The following is a 19,757-nucleotide window of genomic DNA, read 5'->3' as shown; positions in this document are numbered from 1 at the left end:
GCCTGATGAACTATGGAATGAGGTTCGTGACATTGTACAGGAGACAGGGATCAAGACCATCCCCATGGAAAAGAAATACAAAAAAGCAAAATGGCTGTCGGGGGAGGCCTTACAAATAGCTGTGAAAAGAAGAGAAGCGAAAAGCAAAGGAGAAAAGGAAAGATCTAAACATCTGAATGCAGAGTGCCAAAGAATAGGAAGAAGAGATAAGAAAGCCTTCTTCAGCGATCAATGCGAAGAAATAGAGGAAAACAACAGAATGGGAAAGACTAGAGATCTCTTCAAGAAAATCAGAGATACCAAAGGAACATTTCATGCAAAGATGGGCTCGATAAAGGACAGAAATGGTATGGACCTAACAGAAGCAGAAGATATTAAGAAGAGATGGCAAGAATACAAAGAAGAACTGTACAAAAAAGATCTTCACGACCCAGATAATCACGATGGTGTGATCACTGACCTAGAGCCAGACATCCTGGAATGTGAAGTCAAGTGGGCCTTAGAAAGCATCACTATGAACAAAGCTAGTGGAGGTGACAGAATTCCAGTTGAGCTATTCCAAATCCTGAAAGATGATGCTGTGAAAGTGCTGCACTCAATATGCCAGCAAATTTGGAAAACTCAGCAGTGGCCACAGGACTGGAAAAGGTCAGTTTTCATTCCAATCCCAAAGAAAGGCAATGCCAAAGAATGCTCAAACTACCGCACAATTGCACTCATCTCACACGCTAGTAAAGTAATGCTCAAAATTCTCCAAGCCAGGCTTCAGCAATATGTGAACCGTGAAATTCCTGATGTTCAAGCTGGTTTTAGAAAAGGCAGAGGAACCAAAGATCAAATTGCCAACATGCGGTGGATCACAGAAAAAGCAAGAGAGTTCCAGAAAAACATCTATTTCTGCTTCATTGACTATGCCAAAGCCTTTGACTGTGTGGATCACAACAAACTGTGGAAAATTCTGAAAGAGATGGGAATACCAGACCACCTGATCTGCCTCTTGAGAAATTTGTATGCAGGTCAGGAAGCAACAGTCAGAACTGGACATGGAACAACAGACTGGTTCCAAATAGGAAAAGGAGTACGTCAAGGCTGTATATTGTCACCCTGTTTATTTAACCTATATGCAGAGTACATCATGAGAAACGCTGGACTGGAAGAAACACAAGCTGGAATCAAGATTGCCGGGAGAAGTATCAATAACCTTAGATATGCAGATGACACCACCCTTATGGCAGAAAGTGAAGAGGAACTCAAAAGCCTTTTGATGAAAGTGAAAGTGGAGAGTGAAAAACTTGGCTTAAAGCTCAACATTCAGAAAACGAAGATCATGGCATCCGGTCCCATAACTTCATGGGAAACAGATGGGGAAACAGTGGAAACAGCGTCAGAGTTTATTTTTTGGGGCTCCAAAATCACTGCAGATGGTGACTGCAGCCATGAAATTAAAAGATGCTTACTCCTTGGAAGAAAAGTTATGACCAACCTAGATAGCATGTTGAAAAGCAGAGACATTACTTTGCCAACAAAGGTTTGTCTAGTCAAGGCTATGGTTTTTCCAGTGGTCATGTATGGATGTGAGAGTTGGACTGTGAAGAAGGCTGAGCGCCAAAGAATTGATGCTTTTGAACTGTGGTGTTGGAGAAGACTCTTGAGAGTCCCTTGGACTGCAAGGAGATCCAACCAGTCCATTCTGAAGGCGATCAGCCCTGGGATTTCTTTGGAAGGAATGATGCTAAAGCTGAAACTCCAGTACTTTGGCCACCTCATGCAAAGAGTTGACTCATTGGAAAAGACTCTGATGCTGGGAGGGATTGGGGGCAAGAGGAGAAGGGGACGACACAGGATGAGAAGACTGGATGGCATCACTGACTCGACAGACGTGAGTCTGAGTGAACTCCGGGAGTTGGTGATGGACAGGGAGGCCTGGCGTGCTGTGATTCACGGGGTCGCAAAGAGTTGGACACGACTGAGTGACTGATCTGATCTGATCTGATATATGAAACAAATAACTAATGAGAACCGACTGCATAGCACAGGGAACTCTACTCAATGTTCTGTGGTTACCTAAGTGGGAAGGAAATCTAAAAACGAAGGGGTACACTTTGTTGATTCACTTTGATTCACTTTGTTGTACAGCAGAAACTGACACAACATTATAAAGCAATTATAATCAATAAAAGTTAATAAAAGAAAATAAAGTCAATGTCTGACATTTGTTTCTTCTTCCAAAAAAGGGGGGAAATCACTAGGCTACTCATCTTTCTTGCTCTGCTTTCTTTTACGGAAGACAGCTCCATCCTCCCCACTTCTGGTCTTTATTGTCACTGGACTTGGCCTGTGTGAGGTTCAGGCGACACACCCACCCTCATGAGCACACCTGACAAGCAAAAGCTTCCTCCTCAGGGCCCAGCCGGGCACGAAGCAATGCCACAGGTGACAGAGTGGTTTGGGCAGGTTTGGAGTTTATTTGCTGCAGTTCCTTGGCGCTAGTTTACAATGCAAAAAACAAACAAAAAGAAACTGTAATAATAATTTTTTAAAAACCCTGTCAACAACTTTCAGTCATTTCTTTATATTTGACAAAACTTTTTTTTAAAACAAATACAAAATAATCTAAAAGGAGAAAAACTATACATGGATTATTTACACCTCTGATAAATAGACTAATACTGATCCAGGTGCCTCTCTGTCTGTAATATTCACGAGAACCCGGGCCAAGGACTCAGATCACCAGAGGGGCTCCAGCACCGGCCCAGACTCCCTGGATCCCAGCTGGCCCTGCCCCGGCTCTCAAACCCAGAAAGGTCAGGTTACCAGCCTGGACCCTCTTCTGTCACCTCCACAAGCTCCAGCATTAAAACGCCTGAAGCCACTCCAGGGAGGACCTACACAAAGGTGGGCCCAGAAAGCCCCCCACTCCCCTTTACCAAAGCTATTTCCAGAGATGCGAGCCTGCCTGGAAGGAGTCAGAGGAGCCGGGGTCACACAGCCTGGGAGGGGTCTGGTGACAATGGCCCGGCCGGCCTTGCTCTGCCTGGACTGGGTGCCGGGCCCGGACGAGAGTCCCTGAGAGAACAGCAGGAGAGCAGTGGCGGCGGCTCCTTCCGGCCACACGTCAGGAGTAGGGGCCGAGCCCTCACCCCCTGGATCCCCCTGCCCTGGCCCTGCCACGCAGGTGAAGGCCCGCTCCCCTCCGAGGGCCACCACTAAAGCCACAGCGTGGTCCAGGTGAGGGCCAGTTCTGAGGCAGAGAAGGCTGAAGCCCTCGGGTGATCAGGTCAGACCTGCTCCTTCCTCTAAAACGAGGAATGGAGTGTAGGGGCAGAAGGAAGAAAAACCAAATAAGAAACAGGTCATCCCAGAACCTCTGATGGGACTGCCTTCCTCACAGTTTTGGTTATTAGGTATGTAGCTCAAGGAAAGATGCTGACTTTCTATTTTAAAGCCCGACAAGAATGAATCCTGAAAGAGAAAGACGAGTGCAGGCGGCAGGCGGACTCCCTTCTCCCCGCAGTGCTCCCCAGGCACCAGGAAGCACAAGCACTGACTGGAGTGGCTGGCGCTGCCCTGCAGACCCCGAGGCTGTCCTCGACGCGTGGCCCCCTCCACCCTCTCGCCACCCCCTCTCCCACCCAGCCAAGCCCCCACGAGCACGGGGAGGCAGTCTGCCCAGCCCTTGCCCTGGGCTGACACCTGCAGCAGCGGTCCAGAGAACTTCTCCAGGGAGAAGATTCCTGAAGCACATGGGACAGAACGCATCTGGACAGCTCTACTTTCTCTCTTTCTTTAAAAAACAAAAATATATCTTTATAGTATGTGGCTTCTCTTCCATTCCCCCTTTTTCCTTAACATATAATAAGATACAGATACACGTATTTATGGTGCAGGGTTGAGGCTTCTTCCCAGGGAATAACCGAGAGGTAAACGGTCGGCTCTGAGCTCTGCTCTCAGACCTGCTGAGCGGAGACCTGCGGGGGGTGGCCTGGCCGACAGGAGCTCTGTTCTTTTTTAGAGAGAAAGGCTCAAAACCCAAGTGTGAAGGCGTCAGGCCCCCTTCCTCAGGGGTGACCACCTACCCTTCTCCCACTTAAAAAAATTAGCAAAAGCTGAAGCTAGTCTCTAGGAATTCAGGGTGACGCCTGGCCAGACGCTCCCACTCTCGGAGGCTCGGTGGCCACCCTGGGCCTCACTGGCTGGGAAGCACTCGCTGGGCATGCGGGCCCTGCTGGCTGTGCAGACTCAGTGTCTTTTCGTGGAGGACACTTTCTTCTTCCGCGCGGCCAGCATCTCGTAGAAAGGGTCCCTGCTGATGGCCGCCCTGCAGCACAGAAAAGGAGAGAAATCAGCGGGGACCGAGGAACAGGAAAGGAGATACAACCCCAGGCCCGGGCTTCCTAGTGGCAGCCGCGCCCATACACTCCCCTCAGCTGCCTGACCGTCCCTGTAAAGGCCACGTCGTGGCATCAGCCTTCACTGGACCCACACGTGGCGCAAAAGACAAGTCTTGAGGGAGATGAGGTACAAGTAACAAGTTAAATGTGGGGCGCTTGTTGCCTGTTTCAACCAAGTAATCAATTTAAGTTCAGGAGTCCTCTTCACCTCACAGCTGTGCTCTGACTCAGGGAAACAATCGCGATGCTTCAGTTCTGTGATGACAGTGGCATCTGTTGGAGCAGTGACTGCCACACAACCCTGTGTGTCACCTGGCATGTGGTGCATCTGGTGGCAGCTGCAGTCTGTACTGAGCAACTTCTGAGTCCCCAAGTGCACCAGCTCAACAGCCAAGACCCGTCACTGGGCAGCAGGGGCCTGAGCAGCGGCCAGCGGCCTGCCTGGCATCTACAGTCCGGTGGGGAGAGAGCCCGGGCAGCCCCCACACTGGCCCCAGAGACACCTGCACAGGTGGTGACAGCAGGCCACGGCCCCCTGCTGCCCCTTTATACCGGTCATTCTCTACTTTCAAGCAAGCTGTGAACCACAATTTGAACTTTCATTTGCTTTTCCAGAGAAGTGGTATTCCAAGTGCCAACAGTTTCCGGGCTTGTCACAAGCCCATGTGACTGCAGACTCTGCACCTGACCAGGTGCACAATGGCTCCTGCAAGCTGACCAGGCCCTGTTCACAGAGAGGACATGTGCATGGGAGGCAGGACCTGGACAGGGCCGGGACACATCCCGAGGGACTCTGCCATGCAGGTGTCTGACCACGTGGAGAGGTCAGGAGGGAATCCTGCTTCTGTCTTCGGGGCGTCAGGGCGAGGAGTCCACCTCGGCTTCCTGGGTGGGCCAAGCCCCAGGGACGCCACGGGACAGCTCCGGCCCACGTGAGGGGCTCAGGACACATGACATGCTCAGGTCTGGAAGCCCCGCCCAGCTGCACACCTAGGTGTGCTCCTGTGGCCATCCTCACTCTGGTCCCGGCGACACCCGGGAGACGGCTGGGTCACGCCTGATGAACGCAGCATCAGTGGCGAGACTGAGGACGTGCTCCCAGGAGAAGAGCCATGGAGACAAGCATGGTGATGGGCAGTGGGCATGACGGTGGAGGGGACAGGGTTTGCAGAAGCCCCAGGGGGAGTGGAGAAGAGAGCCTGCAGCAGGATACCGCCCCTGTGATAGTCGGTGACACAGGCAGAGCAGGGCCCAGGAAGAGCCCTGGATCCGAGGATCTGTTTACACCGGCCTTCTCCCAGACCTTCTCTTCTTCACAGCTCAGTGGGGAGTGTGGGGCTCTGCTTTATGACCCTGGATCACTGCCACATGACTTCGACAAGCGTTCACCATTTATCCTCAATAGGCCTCAGTTTGCCCATCTGTAAATGGGACAACAGTGTCTTGCAGGATTAAGGAATTATAAAAGGGAATGGTTACAATTTCCACTGAGCTGTCACCATGAAGATGAGACCTGCTTCCAAAGACATGAGAAGGCCAGTCCAGCCAGTGGCGTCTGTGCCTGTAAGCCTGCTCACCAGTCCCCTCCGTGGGACCAGGAGCTGCTCTTGGGAAACCAATATGTGAGGTACTCTCTTAAAAATGTCCAAGGGTCAAGAATCCAGGGACCCAGTGAAAAGTCACCTGGGAATCACAGTCAAACTACCCACTATGGATTCAGCACAAGAGGTGCTGAGGTGGGGCAGGCAGCACACAGACAGCTGGGGCGTGACTGAGACACGAGGTCCAAGCTGTCATATGTCACCTACTTGATGCACTTGATCCAGTCCTCCTTCTCCTCGGGCGTTGGGGCCGAGATACGGTAGACCGTGTGGTTCCCCTCAACCACGCGCCCATCAGCCTCTGTCTTACAGGCCTTAATCACTTGGTCTTTATTGTCGGGGATGTAAAGTTCAAAGCAGTTCTGAGAATTAAGAAAGAGAGAGAGAGCGATAAAGATCTAAGAAAGCTGCTGACCAAGAAAAAAAAAAAGGTTATTTTCCCAAAAGGAAATTTTTATTAAAAAAAAAAAAAGTTAATTTCTTTATTCTGACTTTCATAAAATATAGGAAACATACATTTCCTTTGGAAAAGAGTAACCTAAAAGTGGATCCTGGAGAACATACATTGTATATAAACAGGTCTTACTAGCAAAGATACCAAGCAGATACACATTAGCTCTACTCCTAAGGTATAGAAAATATGGAGATAACTGCAGGTAACCGAATGCCTTTTACAGCCACATAAGCAATACAATAATCCAAAACAAAGGAAAAATATTTATAAGCCATCTGAAGATCATAAAATAAGTCGCCCAATCACGAGAGCTTGCTAAAGCCTTTTAAGGCAGGCTAATCCTATACGTCGTGTGATAGTTAGAAAGCGACACTAAAGCAGATGGACAGAATGAAAGACATCATTCAGTTTCTTTCACCTTGGCCTTACCTGTAAAGATAATTTTAAAAGTTAGGCTAAATTAAATGAGTACTTTTGGAGTTTTTTGAAGTCCTTGGCCCTTGAGTAAGACGGGGGTGAGCACCGACTTTCTGCACTTTAAGAGACCACGTCTGACTGACAGGTGGCCTCCGTCTATGCAGCAGAGGCTCAGCTTCCAAGGACTCGGCCCAACACAGACAGTGCTCTACTGCAGCAGTTACCACTGAGAACAGTCTGCTTGTTAAGGGGACCTGCGCAGCCCCAACCGTGTTGCCCAAGGTCAATGGCAAACCTCTGTGACTTCACCTTGTGTTGAACAGCTGCTACGCCCATCTCTTCTGTCCCCCCGAAGCAGCTCATCAAAAATACTCACTGGTTTTTTGGAGTCTTCCACCTCCCGGATGCTCAGGTTCTCTAGTGGAATAATTCCCCGGGGCTCCTTATCCTGCACAAGAGATGGAGAGAGACCTCACTGCTCGGCTTCCGAACACCCGTTCTGTTACCTTGACACAGTGGCCCAGCCCGGCTCCTGCACCTCTCTATGACCTGAAGTCTACAAATCAGCTCTAGAGCCCACACCCTATGTTCTAAAACAAGAATAGGGTCAAGAAACGTGTGGGTGTTGTCAACATATCACAGATGAACCCCTACAACCGAGAGGCCTTTGGAAGAGGTGCTTCCGCAGACGCTCTGAAAGAATGAGTGTGACAAGAGCTGTGTGTGGTCTTCCAGTGGGGAACATGGAAGTCCCTTTCACACAAAAACTTCTTGCTTCTTTGCCTAACTCATCTCTCAAGCCTCAGTTCTAGTGTCAGCAAAGCTAGGAAGCCCTAGTCTGGCCCTGGGTGCCCCTGTTCTGTGCCCCCAACATCTGGACTACAGCTGTATCATGTGTCACTGCCTTATCATTACCTCCGGTGCCGTCTTCCTGCTCCAGGCTGTAGCATCCTCAGAGAGACACTGCCTGCCTGACAACTCCACTTGGACCAAAAAGGCGCCTAGACTCCTGTCCAGAACAGAGCCCCGCGTCCCCTCACCCCGACTAGCCCTCCTCCAGGGCTTCCCATCTCAGCCAAGGCCACTCCCACGCCTGCCGGCACTTGACCAGCAGCCTTCACCGCCTCTCTCAAACATCCAGACAATAATGGCCAAAGACTGTGTTCCAAGGTCAACAGTTTAACTGGGCCATGCCACACTTCCTAGAGCAAATGTTCCTAAAATACCATGTGCACCCTTTTGATCTGCAGACTCAGGTTTCTTTCTCCTTTTCAGGGCAATAATCTCACGACCTGTCTTTGCATCTGCAGGTCCTAGTGTTCTGGCACTGGGAGATTCTCACCTGTCCTCTGCACCTGTTAGCTTTCTCCCCCGCCCCATATTTTATTTGGCTGCACCAGATCTTAGTTGCGGCACGATGGATCTTTAGTTGTGGCATGTGAATTCTTAGTTGCAGCATGTGGGATCTAGTTCCCTGACCAGGGACTGAACCCAGGCCCCCTGCATTGGGAGCTTGGAGTCTAAACCACTGGATCACCAGGGGAGTTCCACAAATTGCTTTAATGTTCATCTTTCAATCTCTGGGACTATCTCAAATCTTTCCTCTAGAACAGGAATTACATTTCTGGCTGCTGCTGCTGCAGCATCGCTTCAGTCGTGTCTGACTCTGTGCGACCCCATAGATAGCAGCCCACCAGGCTCCCCCATCCCTGGGATTCTCCAGGCAAGAACACTGGAGTTGGTTGCCATTTCCTTCACCAATGCATGGAAGTGAAAAATGAAAGTGAAGTCACTCAGTTGTGTCTGACTCTTCGTGATCCCATGGACTGCAGCCTACCAGGCTCCTCCACCCATGGGATTTTCCAGGCAAGAGTACTGGAGTGGGTTGCCATTGCCTTCTCCAACATTTCTGGCTAATCATTCCTTAAAGTTTTAACTTATTTGTTAATAAATAAGTTATAATTCCACAATTATATAGCTATATTTTGAATATGCAGTTTTGGTTCTTATTTTAGTCTGAAACTTCTGGAGGGCTGGATATTTTGTATTGTGGCCACTTCAGACCCTCAGGAGAGAAGTGAGTGGAGAGAGCGCCCCCCTCAGATACCCTGAGCCCTGACTCTCCCCTGAGGCTGCTGGTATCCAGCACGTGTTGGAGCTGACGTGTACTGCAGACCCTCCACGGACAGGTTTCTCACATGAACACGTATTCGGAGCTTTTACTGATATAGTGAGTCCTGTTTTCCCACTTTTTCCTGGTTTCTACCCTCTCTACTCCTCCATCCAAAGAGGTAAAGGGAAGAACTCCTACTGAGTTTGCTTCTCCTAGACTTGGGCACGGGGCCGGGAGATCTGGGGTTCGTTGTGCCTGGCTGCACAGCAGGGGCCCTTCTGCTGGCTCCAGGATGCATCGCGGCCCCTTCTGCCAAATGGGAAGCGTGCTGACTAAGTTCTGCTTTTTCCTTATCTGGCTGCTTTGTTCCCACTTTTTTCTACTAGATTTTCCCGCTTTATTAGGTAATTCCATGAAGACAGCTCCACCTACCATCTTAAGCCCGAGGCTCCCCCGTCAGCATCTTTGGGAACGTTTTCTCTGGTTCCCACTGCCTAATAAAATGCTGATGCACTGCTAGACTGAATTCAGGTAACACCAGCATGGTCGGCGTCATTTTAAGAACCAGAAGATTTTAGAATCTCACTGCACTACCACTGAGACTACTGGGGACCCAGAGGTGCACTGTTGGATGCCTGCATTGAGCTCATTTTAACCACAGACCAATGAAAAAGATCTAAACAACATTTAAGAGATGTCATCAGTCTAGAAGAAAAAGGGCAATACATTGGGGGGGAACGGGCAAAACAGAAGGAAATTTACCAATTGTTCATAGCGGTACTTTGATGGGGTGAAAAAAAATGTTTGTACTGTTGTTGGTATTTGAAATACATTACTTTCATGTTTGAAAGGATTTTCGTAACAGAAAAGCAAAGCTGCAGAACTTCCGTGGCATGAATTTAGCCCGTTACACACAAAATCCTGGTCAGTCTTCCTTGAAAACTGCTGAGCGGCTGAGTCACCAGCTGACACTGTCATGACACTCACTCCCAGCTGAGAAGCCACATCCACACGACGTCTACCAGCTGAAGAACCACTGTGCGGGACACAGTGGAACCTGCTTACCCCCAAGCTGCAAAGGGTCAGGTGTGGACCTGCCTCCTGGCTCCCACTGAGCGTCCCACAAATGCTGCCAGGACGCCTGTCCCATCGTGCCCCACCTTTATCATACAAGACACTTCTAAAACCCCACTCTCTCAGGAGGATCTCAGTCGCCCTGACTTAGGTGAGACAGCCGCCAGTGCTGCCAGCAGTGCGTGTTTTCTCTTCTGGTGACCAGGGGACAGGGCAGAAGCAAGGGCGCCCAGCCGCGGGGAGCCTGAGAGGGCTCCAACCTGAGGCCACCAACCTGCCAGGCCTCCTGGGGGCTCTGATAGAGGGAGCTTCAGAAAAGGTTTACTGTACCATCTTTATGCTCCTAGGTCTTGTTACAAACAGGACTTGTATGTAACAAGTATTTGCATTGTGTTACAATTTCATTCCCACTGAATAAAAACCAACAAAATTTTCAATTTAGGTAAAACTCCAGGTAGTCTCTAACTCTCCCCATTTCGTTTCACTTTCTTTTCCTCTGTTATACATTGTGCCCTTTGGCTGTTCCTTCTAAATCAAGTGCTTCAGTATTCCAGCTACCACAGATGTGCCTTCTCTAAATCACAATACCTCTGTCTCCCTTTCAGTGGGACCAAAAACTCTCTCCTGGCCATGGATCCAAACTCGTTAGCTGGGCTCCATGACCCCTTTCTAACGCCATGTATGACGTTCTCTGCCACTGTCTCCCAGCCAGGCACCAGCTGTCCCAGTTGAGAACTGGACATTGGCTCTGAAGTATGGTTCCTGTGCCCAGACACTGCACACCATGCCCAGGCCCCAGTTTTGAGATTCCTCTTAGCCCTTCCACTTCACTTAAACTCTTCTCCTGCCCTAAGATGCGGCATCCGACTGTTGCCCCCACCTCCTCCAATCTTATCTGATTAGAGCTGTTTAACCACAAGGCCTGGCCCACCCCTCGTCCCAGTCCCAGCCGACCAGCAGGCGCTCACCGTCGTGTATTCAAAGTAGTAAAGGCAGTTGTCAGTGAGAATGAACCAGCGTCTTTTCCAAGTCTTTACCCTGCCACCTGGAGAGCAAAGAGAGACACGTATTGGATAGGAGTCCACTGGCCAGGGTGCGGGATGAGGAAGCGAAGGCAGGGCGCCAGGACACTGAGACCATGGCAGATTTACATCAGTAACGAGACACAGAGCCAAAACAGAAGCACCTTTCACAGTGTGAAAGTCTGTGGGTACAAGCAGAGCAAGCAAGTTGGGTGGCCCCCTGCAGATGACATCAGGACAGCAGATGAGCGCACGGGCTGGGGAGGGAGCCGGGACAGTGATGAACCAGAGAAGCATCAGCAGAAGCCTATGGATGCAGTGGAAATGGGCGCACACAGAGGAGGGGAGAGGGTCAGCCCCCTGGCCACACTACACTGCCGGTCCACCAGCCCAGGGTTTTATCAGAAGAGGGTGGGAGAAGAACTGGGAAGTAAGACATCTTAATCCCCTCACGATCAAATCCAGTTTTCCTGGAACAAGGAACCCACAGTCCTGCGGTTTCACCTTCTAGCCCAGCTTCCTGATCGTAGTATGTTTCTACTCTAGCTTTTTAGGTTTCTGGGCCAGTGTCCTAAATTCCCCCAGAGTCCTCGGTGGGACAAAGCAGGATTCCTGGAACAGGGAAGAATCCACTGGTGGGCTGAGGTACCTATTCAACTGTGGACTTCTCACCAGAAGTTTGGAACAAAAATAACTGGAAGAGGAAGCCACGAGCCAAGTGAGCTCTCAGGGGTGGCGGTGAGCTGGTGGAGGCTCCTTTAGTCCTTTTAAATGTTGCTCAATCGAAGGCAACATCAGAGTCGTGATGTTGTCCTGAGACGACGTGAAGGAAGGGACACTTCACCATGACCTTGGTGAGGGAAGGCACACCCTATTCTCAGCCTGCCTCTGGGCACAGCCGTTCTCCTCAACGCACACCAGGTCCAGGAAAAGTTTTCTGAATATGAACCAAATGAAAAACCTTCACGTGGTAAGATACGCAGGCCATTTCACAAACACCTCGCACTGCCCTGGGCAGGAGGCGCGCCCTCTGCCAACGGGACCTACAGAGAGCACCGCTTCTCCGGTCCTCAAAGAAAACAAGGACCACAAGGTGTGAATCCAATGACCCCGGTCACACTTCCTCGCTTGCCCCTCTCCCCCAACAGATGAGCAGGGGCTTTAGAGGGAGTGTCTCCAGCTTCCAGGATGTGGCTCCTGGTTTCCTCAAAGGATCCGGTTGCTGGAGCAATGCAAATCCTGTCCCAGAAATAAAGGGTCCAGCATAGGTCCTGGCAGCAACTCTAAGGGCTACCCGACTTTTGGGCTCCTGGCATGGCTCTGTGTGGGCGCCCAAACTCTGAGAGGTTAAGTGACTGATCATGAACTACCGAGGTTCTCAATGGCACAGACCTGGTTAGGGAAGGAGCTTGGCCTTAAGCCAGCACACCCCCCACCCCGCACCCCCCGTCCCGTGCTGGTGTCAAGCAAAGACTGACTCTCTCCCCCAGTGACTGCCAGCTTCTGTGAGCACGTGCTTCTGGCCCCTGAGGCCCTAGGGCATGAATCAGGAAAACCACGGATGGAAGTATGACATGCATGAGGAAATGGGAGAGGCTGGGCAGAACCAAAATAAATAAGGAGAAGGAAGACAAAGATATACTTAGAACTTGAACTGATTTGCTGTGAAAAGGAAGCCCGCCCCCGTCAGCATCTGAGAAAGTGGCTCTTCTGCCTCTTGGACCTGCACCCCACGTGGGGCCCCCCGACACAGGACACCTCAGCCCACGCCCACTGCTGTGCGCTCCCCTCACAGGACCACCCTGGGGGCCCTCGGATCTTGGGAGGTTGTGGAAGAGGGGTCAGATGCCAAAAGGAGGAAGACGGGAGGAAATCCAGGACAGAAAGCAAAGCCGGACAAAGCCTCTCCCTGGCGATGACAGCCTGGCTATTCCCAACGACCTGCTGCGTTAACGAGCTCCTACCAGGGAGCATCGTGCGGTCCCAGGGGCATGTTTTATGTTGGAAGGAAAACAGACATGAAACAAGCAGACAGACCGATGCACGCACCTAAGACAGTCCCTGAGGAACTCACAGGACCACTGCCTGGCCCGCTGGCCTCCACCCCATAGGTACAAAGGCCTGACTCTGGCTCCCCGGGAGCTGGGAACCACCTGACAAGGCCCCAAAACGTTCTATAAACATCAGTGTTGGGGCTGTTCTTTCCTGTGTGGCTCTGTTCAAGTGCCGCTGAAGCAGACATCCACGGACTCCTCATCTGGAAAACAGGTGCCCCGAAACCAGCAAGGGAGGGCAGACACCAGCGACGTAACTAAGAGGCCAATTTGGGGTCTGAATGATGACTCATTGAAAAAGAAGCGGGATAAAAACAAAACATAAAAAACAGAGCCGAGGTTGTAATGCCCTCCCCCAAGACAGGAAATTAAATGGAAGGCCTTCAAGAAGGGGTTTTGGGGTTTTTGTCTTCTTTTTTTTTAAACTTTACTTGGCCTCATTCTGAGTTTAAGAAACACCATTTCCCTTTTTCATGCAAAGGCAAATGTCCTACGTTGTCTAATTTAATTCTTTTCCTAGTTTGCTTCTCGGGTCATGGGAGGTGTGCCAGAAGCACACAGCCGTGGGAGTCACTTCCTTCTCCTCCTCCTCTTCTCCACTTGAGAAATCTCGAAAATTCATGGGTGTCAATTTTAATCAATAATATAGCATCCGCCTGACCAATAAAGTCGAAGAGAGAATTCAGTGACTGCTTTGCTTGCTTTTACAAACCCACTCTTACTGTGTTTTCTTACACTACTGCCCTCAGGAAAGTTCAAATGATTCCACGTCTGGGCCCAGCTGTTGGACACACTGTGCACCACCTCTACCAGGGAAGATGAAAATCCCTCCACACCCCCAAGCCTGACCAGTTCCCGAGGGACTGTATGGTAAGTTAGAAGCAGCATTAACACTACCACCAGCAATTAAAAAACAAAATAACCAAAAATAACAAAAATAAGAAAACGCTGCAGCGATTACAGTGGCCTGGGCAGAGCGAGCGAGCAGGGTTGAGGGGATTACATACCTCCTGGAGTTTGGGGCAAGGAAAAGGAGAGCCAAAATCATGGAAACATACAAATGAGGGAGAAAAGAAAATTAAAACAAAGAAATTAAACCCGACTCCTTAATCTTAAGGTGCACTGTATTAGTCATTCATGTCTGCCTGGGTGGGGGATAGGGACATAAAAACAGTCACGGGGCAAACGCCGCTGTGTGGCATGGGAATAAGGGGCCTGCCTCATCTGCCATGTCCTACCTGGTAAAGGCAAGATCTGAGGCACCACCCAAATCCTGGCCCCAAAGATGCCACCAATCAGTTCTCACTGAGCTGACATTTATTACTATATCCAGAATCCAGAGCAAACACAGTGATGATCACTTTGGGAAAAATTAAATGTCTCTCTTCAGATGGCTACTCCTTTTTAAAGTGTGTGTGAAAATGCACACTCACAAGCCTGTGAATACATATGTACATATGTGTATACACAAGAATACACATTCTTACAGTTATATGCATACACAGACATACACATACAACTACAGATGGCCAGAAGGCCCGCCTTCCATGGCACACACATGAAGGGGTGATTCTAAGTGTGCTATGATGAAAACACGACAGGAAGAGTTTAGGAGGGTTTGATGGAGGTTCAGAAAAAGTAATGCAATGACCTAAAAATGAGTTTCACATTTAGTTAAATTTTTTTCTTTTTTAAAAATATGGGATGTCTCATGAATTTACATGTCATCATGGTGTAAGAACCAAGATAATCTTCGTACTGCTCTAAATTTAGTATCTGGGCTGTCAAAGCTAACACTTAGTATTAGCATTTAAACAAATCTCACTGGAGGGGAAAGCAAACCCAAACTTGGATATACTTCTTACATTTCCAGCAGGTTTCCTTTTAACTCTGTCCACTTAGCAATCAGGACGCAGAGCAGAGTGGCTGCCTCTGGGCTAAGTAATTTTAGAGCCTTGACTTCAAAGATTCTACTGGCTTAAATGTATATGGTATGCTGACCAATTTGAGAGACATTAAAAACTCCTTTCAGTGAGATAGTGCTTTAAGGAGAATTTATGAATTAAGTCATTATGTATAAACACAAGGACTTAGTTTTAAAAGGGGATACAAATCCTCCTGAATGAGACAGAAATTGAAGATTCCATTTCAGCACTTCCCAGATGTGTCAGTAACAGCCTAGAGTATAATAAGGACTTCTAATCTCACTGGGACCTACAGCTGGAATGGTGACAGGAGGATCACCCCAATGACACCTTCTGAGAACGCAGGAACCCTTGCGTCAAAAGGCCAAGGGAAAAGAAAACAGAGGAATGCACTCTCTCAGTGGCCAAAAAATTAGCATCATTATGTCTGGGGGCTCTCTCTGCGTGCTGAAACTGTCAATGAAACAGTCAGAGGTGCATATGAATGTGCGTAAAAACCTACTGATCCTTTTGGTCACTCCTGTCCCTCTGATGGCAGATCATGACCACACATCTCAGCAATACCAGCTCACTTTTGGCAGAGGGAAGGGGAGCAACTTTTAGTTTTTCTGAATGAACAAAATAATTAATGTGGCTGATTTGGATTGGAAAGGAGGGGGGAAAAAACCAGCGCCCGAGAATGAGTAAGAGTGCCGTGGATCGCGCTGCAGCCAGGGCCCTGGGTTTGCCATGCACGCTGCCTGTGGGGAGCCAGATGCAGAAGGAAGTGGTGATGCACTGGGGGTGGGCGAGGCGGGAGCACGGGGCACAAACTTGTGATGGGAAGTAGAGAGGTGGGCACAGCTGGCCACCCTCCCAGTGGTCAGGGGGGGCTGGGAAGGGAAAAGGACGAGGTCCTCGGGGAACCGCCTTGAAACGAACTCTCCTCAATCCACCCCAGAGAGGAAACGTGGAGCGCAAACACCCGTGGGCAATATTTATGTGGGCAAGTCTGTCCCCAGGAGTCTGTGTGTCCCGTGGGGCGCTGGCCGTGCATTCACTGTCTTTTGGGAGGCAATTATGTTAGAACAGTAGGAACTCATACCAAAGTCTCTCCTTAAAGCCTCCTGTACCAAACCCCCTTTCCCCATAGTGCATGCATGGGTGTGCACACACACATCCTTTCTAAGCTTCTGTAAGGAGCCCTGACCCAGAGGGCATCACTTACCGAGCTTCAATAGCCAGCCTTCTCGGTCTGGGTTGAAAAAAGTGTGGGTGAGGTCATTCCCATCATCTTCGGGGATTTTAAAGGGTTCATTTTTTATGCTCTCATACAGATTCTGGAAGAAAAGATGACATTGCATGTCTCCGATCCTAGAAAGACCTCTCCCCCCGCCTTTCCTGTCACTCATGCAACGAGCATCACTGTGTGCCATGCACTGGCGGCACGAGAACCCCTCTGCCTTCAGGACCCAGAGACAAAAGAAACAGAGGCCTAACCAGTGAGCAAGAAAGAAGAGAGATCAGCCTGACCTCCACTTGAGCCTTTAGTCTCAGAGTTATAAATCACTTTCCCCCACTGATTCCTCACTGGGCCTCGCTACCAGTTTCTTAATGCAATTCATGTAGCTGAGTGGATGGTCCGAGCAGACACTGGATTGACCCCGCGTCCCTCCCGTCCCCTCCATCAGCATCGCCTGAGCCCATGACCTTGAAGGAGAGCTGAGCTCACCCGTAGCAGCTCCTCGGGCAGGTCTCCCCCATCGTTGATGCCTCGATTCATGGCTATGAACCTCTCCACAGTGGGCTTATCTTTGACATTGGGGTTATGCAGGCTGGTGTTCAACATGATAATGGCAAATGAGAGGACGTAACAAGTGTCTAAAAGGGAAAACCAAAATCCAGTCAGAAACATCCCACCAGAAAGAACAAGAAGCGCCAAGTGAGACTGAGAATGTAAAGCAGTGCTCTCAAAGAGTAAGCAAAATCCACGCATCTGGGTACACTAACTGCAAAGGGCAAGGCATGAGAAAGAACGTAAAGCATTCACGACTTAAAAGGGTTTTATTTTTTTCAGATTGTAAAAGAAGAACATGTACAGAAAAGCACAATATATGAAAAAGAACATATAAACTACCTACAATCCCATACCTAGGAATAACTTATTTTGCTTTCTTACATAAATGTGACTATGTGTAATGTATCACAAAATGTACCTCAGAGGTTTGACAGAAAACAGCAAAGTTCTGTAAAGTGATTATCCTTCAATTAAAAAATAAATAAATTAAAAAAAATATGAACCTCAGAGATAAAGACTGTAACATATCTGTTACAATTACAACAGATACACAGTTTTGAAGTCTGCTTTTTGGCCAATCTTATTAGCATTTTTCCATGTCAATAAAGCCTCTTTATAAAAACATAATTTTTAATAGTTGTACACTTCATAATTCAGAGGTGCCCTTACTTAGACGCCTACTACCTTACTGGCAGACTTTGGATAGTTTCCAACTTTTTACCATTATAAATACCATTTAAAGCGATGTTCTTAGGCAGGAACCCAACCCCTCTGGTGTTAGGATGGCCCAGTGCCTAGCAGTGAGCCGGGCAGGCGCTGCCAGCCCGGGGAGGGGGCGCCCCTCGCGCTCACCTGTGGACTGGAACACCCCGTGGTTGCACTGACAGTAGCGCTGGGCAAACGCCTCCATCATCCGGTCAATCTTCTGGGCCTCTCCTGGCAGCCGGAAGCTCCACAGGAACTGCCTGGGGGTCAAGACAGGGCGTGTTTCGGGACTGGGGGAGATAACCTGTGTGTGAGAGGTTTCTGCAGCCAAGGGAGATGTTGGGGGCTTCAGCCTTCTGCCAGATGCAGGCTAACCACTCCACATCTCTGTCCTCTCGATAGGAGGGAATGTATTTATGAAAAGAAAAAAAAGAAAAAGACTTTCCTATTCAAAAGAATGGTTCACCTCCTCAGACTGATACTTAAGAACTCCAATTTCCAGAAAGAAAAAAAAAAAAATGACATAGCAGGAGAAGAGATTTTCTATCAAAGCAGTCACAACTGAGCCCTTTAAGTCAAACAGAAACCCACAGCCAACAGGTTTAATTCTGGATTTTTTTCACCTACCTAAACAACACAAAACATGATATTTACACTTAAACAGCAATGAAAATACCAAATTACAATTTCTCAAGAAGCACAAAGGAACTAGATTCAGCAAAAAAAAATTAAATGTTGACTTTTTTCCTTCTAAAACGAAGGGCACGCTACCTATTTCCTGTTCCAGGGTAAGAAGTATAAAGGATTTTCTTGAGTGAAATTGGGAAAGATTCAAAGTGGAAGTATTCATCAATTTCCAAATGTTAACTGAAAGATTTGAGGAAGAGTTTTACAAATTTTGCTTTCAATTTAATTCCATTTAACCAGGTCAAGAAGCAACAGTTAGAACTGGACATGGAACAACAGAATGGTTCCAAATAGGAAAAGGAGTACGTCAAGGCTGTATACTGTCACCCTGCTTATTTAACTTATATGCAGAGTACATCATGAGTGAAACGCTGGGCTGGAGGAAGCACAAGCTGGAATCAAGATTGCCGGGAAAAGTATCAATAACTTCAGATATGCAGATGACACCACCCTTATGGCAGAAAGTGAAGAAGAACTAAAGAGCCTCCTGATGAAAGTGAAAGAGGAGAGTGAAAAAGTTGACTTAAAGCTCAACATTCAGAAAACTAAGATCACAGCATCCGATCCCATCACTTTGTGGCAAATAGATGGGGAAACAGTGGAAACAGTGGCTGACTTTATTTTTTGGGGCTCCAAAATCACTGTAGACGGTAATTGCAGCTATGAAATTAAAAGACGCTTACTCCTTGGAAGCAAAGTTATGACCAACCTAGACAACATATTAAAAAGCAGAGACATTATTTTGTCAACAAAGGTCTGTCTAGTCAAGGCTATGGTTTTTCCAGTGGTCATGTATGGATGTGAGAGCTGGACTATAAAAAAAGCTGAGCGCAGAAGAATTGATTCTTTTGAAGTATGGTGTTGGAGAACACTCTTGAGAGTCCCTTGGACTGCAAGGAGATCCAACCAGTCCATCCTAAAGGAGATCAGTCCTGGATGTTCATTGGAAGGACTGATGTTGAAGCTGAAACTCCAATACTTTGGCCACCTGATGCAAAGAGCTGACTCATTTGAAAAGACCCTGATACTGGGAAAGATTGAAGACAGGACGAGAGAGGGATGACAGAGGATGAGACTGTTGGATGGCATCACCAACTCAATGGACATGAGTTTGGGTGAACTCCGGGAGTTGGTGATGGACAGGGAGGCCTGGCATGCTGCGGTTCATGGAGTCGCAAAGAGTCAGACATGACTGAGAGACTGAACTGAACTGAACATCCAATCATTTCAATCACAGATACTCAAATCACCACCCAAGGTACAATTTCACTAAAACGCCAGGTTGTGCAGGATCCATGGTGACTGGACTGAACTGAACTGTGCAGGACAGATCTACAACCAAAGACCTGTCTCCCTCAACAAGGTACTGGCTGCAAACATGCTCACCGTAAGGCCTGGACGAGGTTGAGATCAGTGAACTCATGCAGCTCCACAAACGCATGAAGAACTTGGATGTTAAACTCATCTCTAGCAAGAGAAACAGAAGACAGAAGTCAGACAATGATGTTGAGAATCCAAGGTCGTGCAGACCCCCAGT

The 19,757-nt window shown here is 48.6% G+C and overlaps 1 protein-coding gene across 5 annotated transcripts in view; it reads right to left on the bottom strand.

Moving 5' to 3' along the window:
* Nucleotides 1–2,445: 2,445 nt before the first annotated feature.
* Nucleotides 2,446–19,757, bottom strand: part of CYTH1 (cytohesin 1) — a 79,717-nt gene continuing 62,405 nt past the window's right edge. For 4 of the 5 annotated variants that reach the window (XM_061389856.1, XM_061389855.1, XM_061389858.1 and 1 more), the window contains 8 exons: nucleotides 19,607–19,687; nucleotides 17,681–17,793; nucleotides 16,763–16,911; nucleotides 16,258–16,370; nucleotides 11,019–11,097; nucleotides 7,240–7,311; nucleotides 6,200–6,354; nucleotides 2,446–4,318 (listed from right to left, as the gene is read on the bottom strand). In XM_061389856.1, the coding sequence (XP_061245840.1) occupies nucleotides 4,240–4,318; nucleotides 6,200–6,354; nucleotides 7,240–7,311; nucleotides 11,019–11,097; nucleotides 16,258–16,370; nucleotides 16,763–16,911; nucleotides 17,681–17,793; nucleotides 19,607–19,687 (841 nt within the window). In that variant the 3' untranslated portion in view covers nucleotides 2,446–4,239. The remainder of the gene's footprint in view (nucleotides 4,319–6,199; nucleotides 6,355–7,239; nucleotides 7,312–11,018; nucleotides 11,098–16,257; nucleotides 16,371–16,762; nucleotides 16,912–17,680; nucleotides 17,794–19,606; nucleotides 19,688–19,757) is intronic. The other variant, XM_061389854.1, reaches the window with a different exon arrangement.

This window comes from Bos javanicus, chromosome 19 (assembly GCF_032452875.1).
Source record: "Bos javanicus breed banteng chromosome 19, ARS-OSU_banteng_1.0, whole genome shotgun sequence".
Taxonomy (NCBI): domain Eukaryota; kingdom Metazoa; phylum Chordata; class Mammalia; order Artiodactyla; family Bovidae; genus Bos; species Bos javanicus.
Note: the sequence above shows the minus strand (reverse complement) of the source record. Positions and strands in the feature narration are given on the sequence as shown.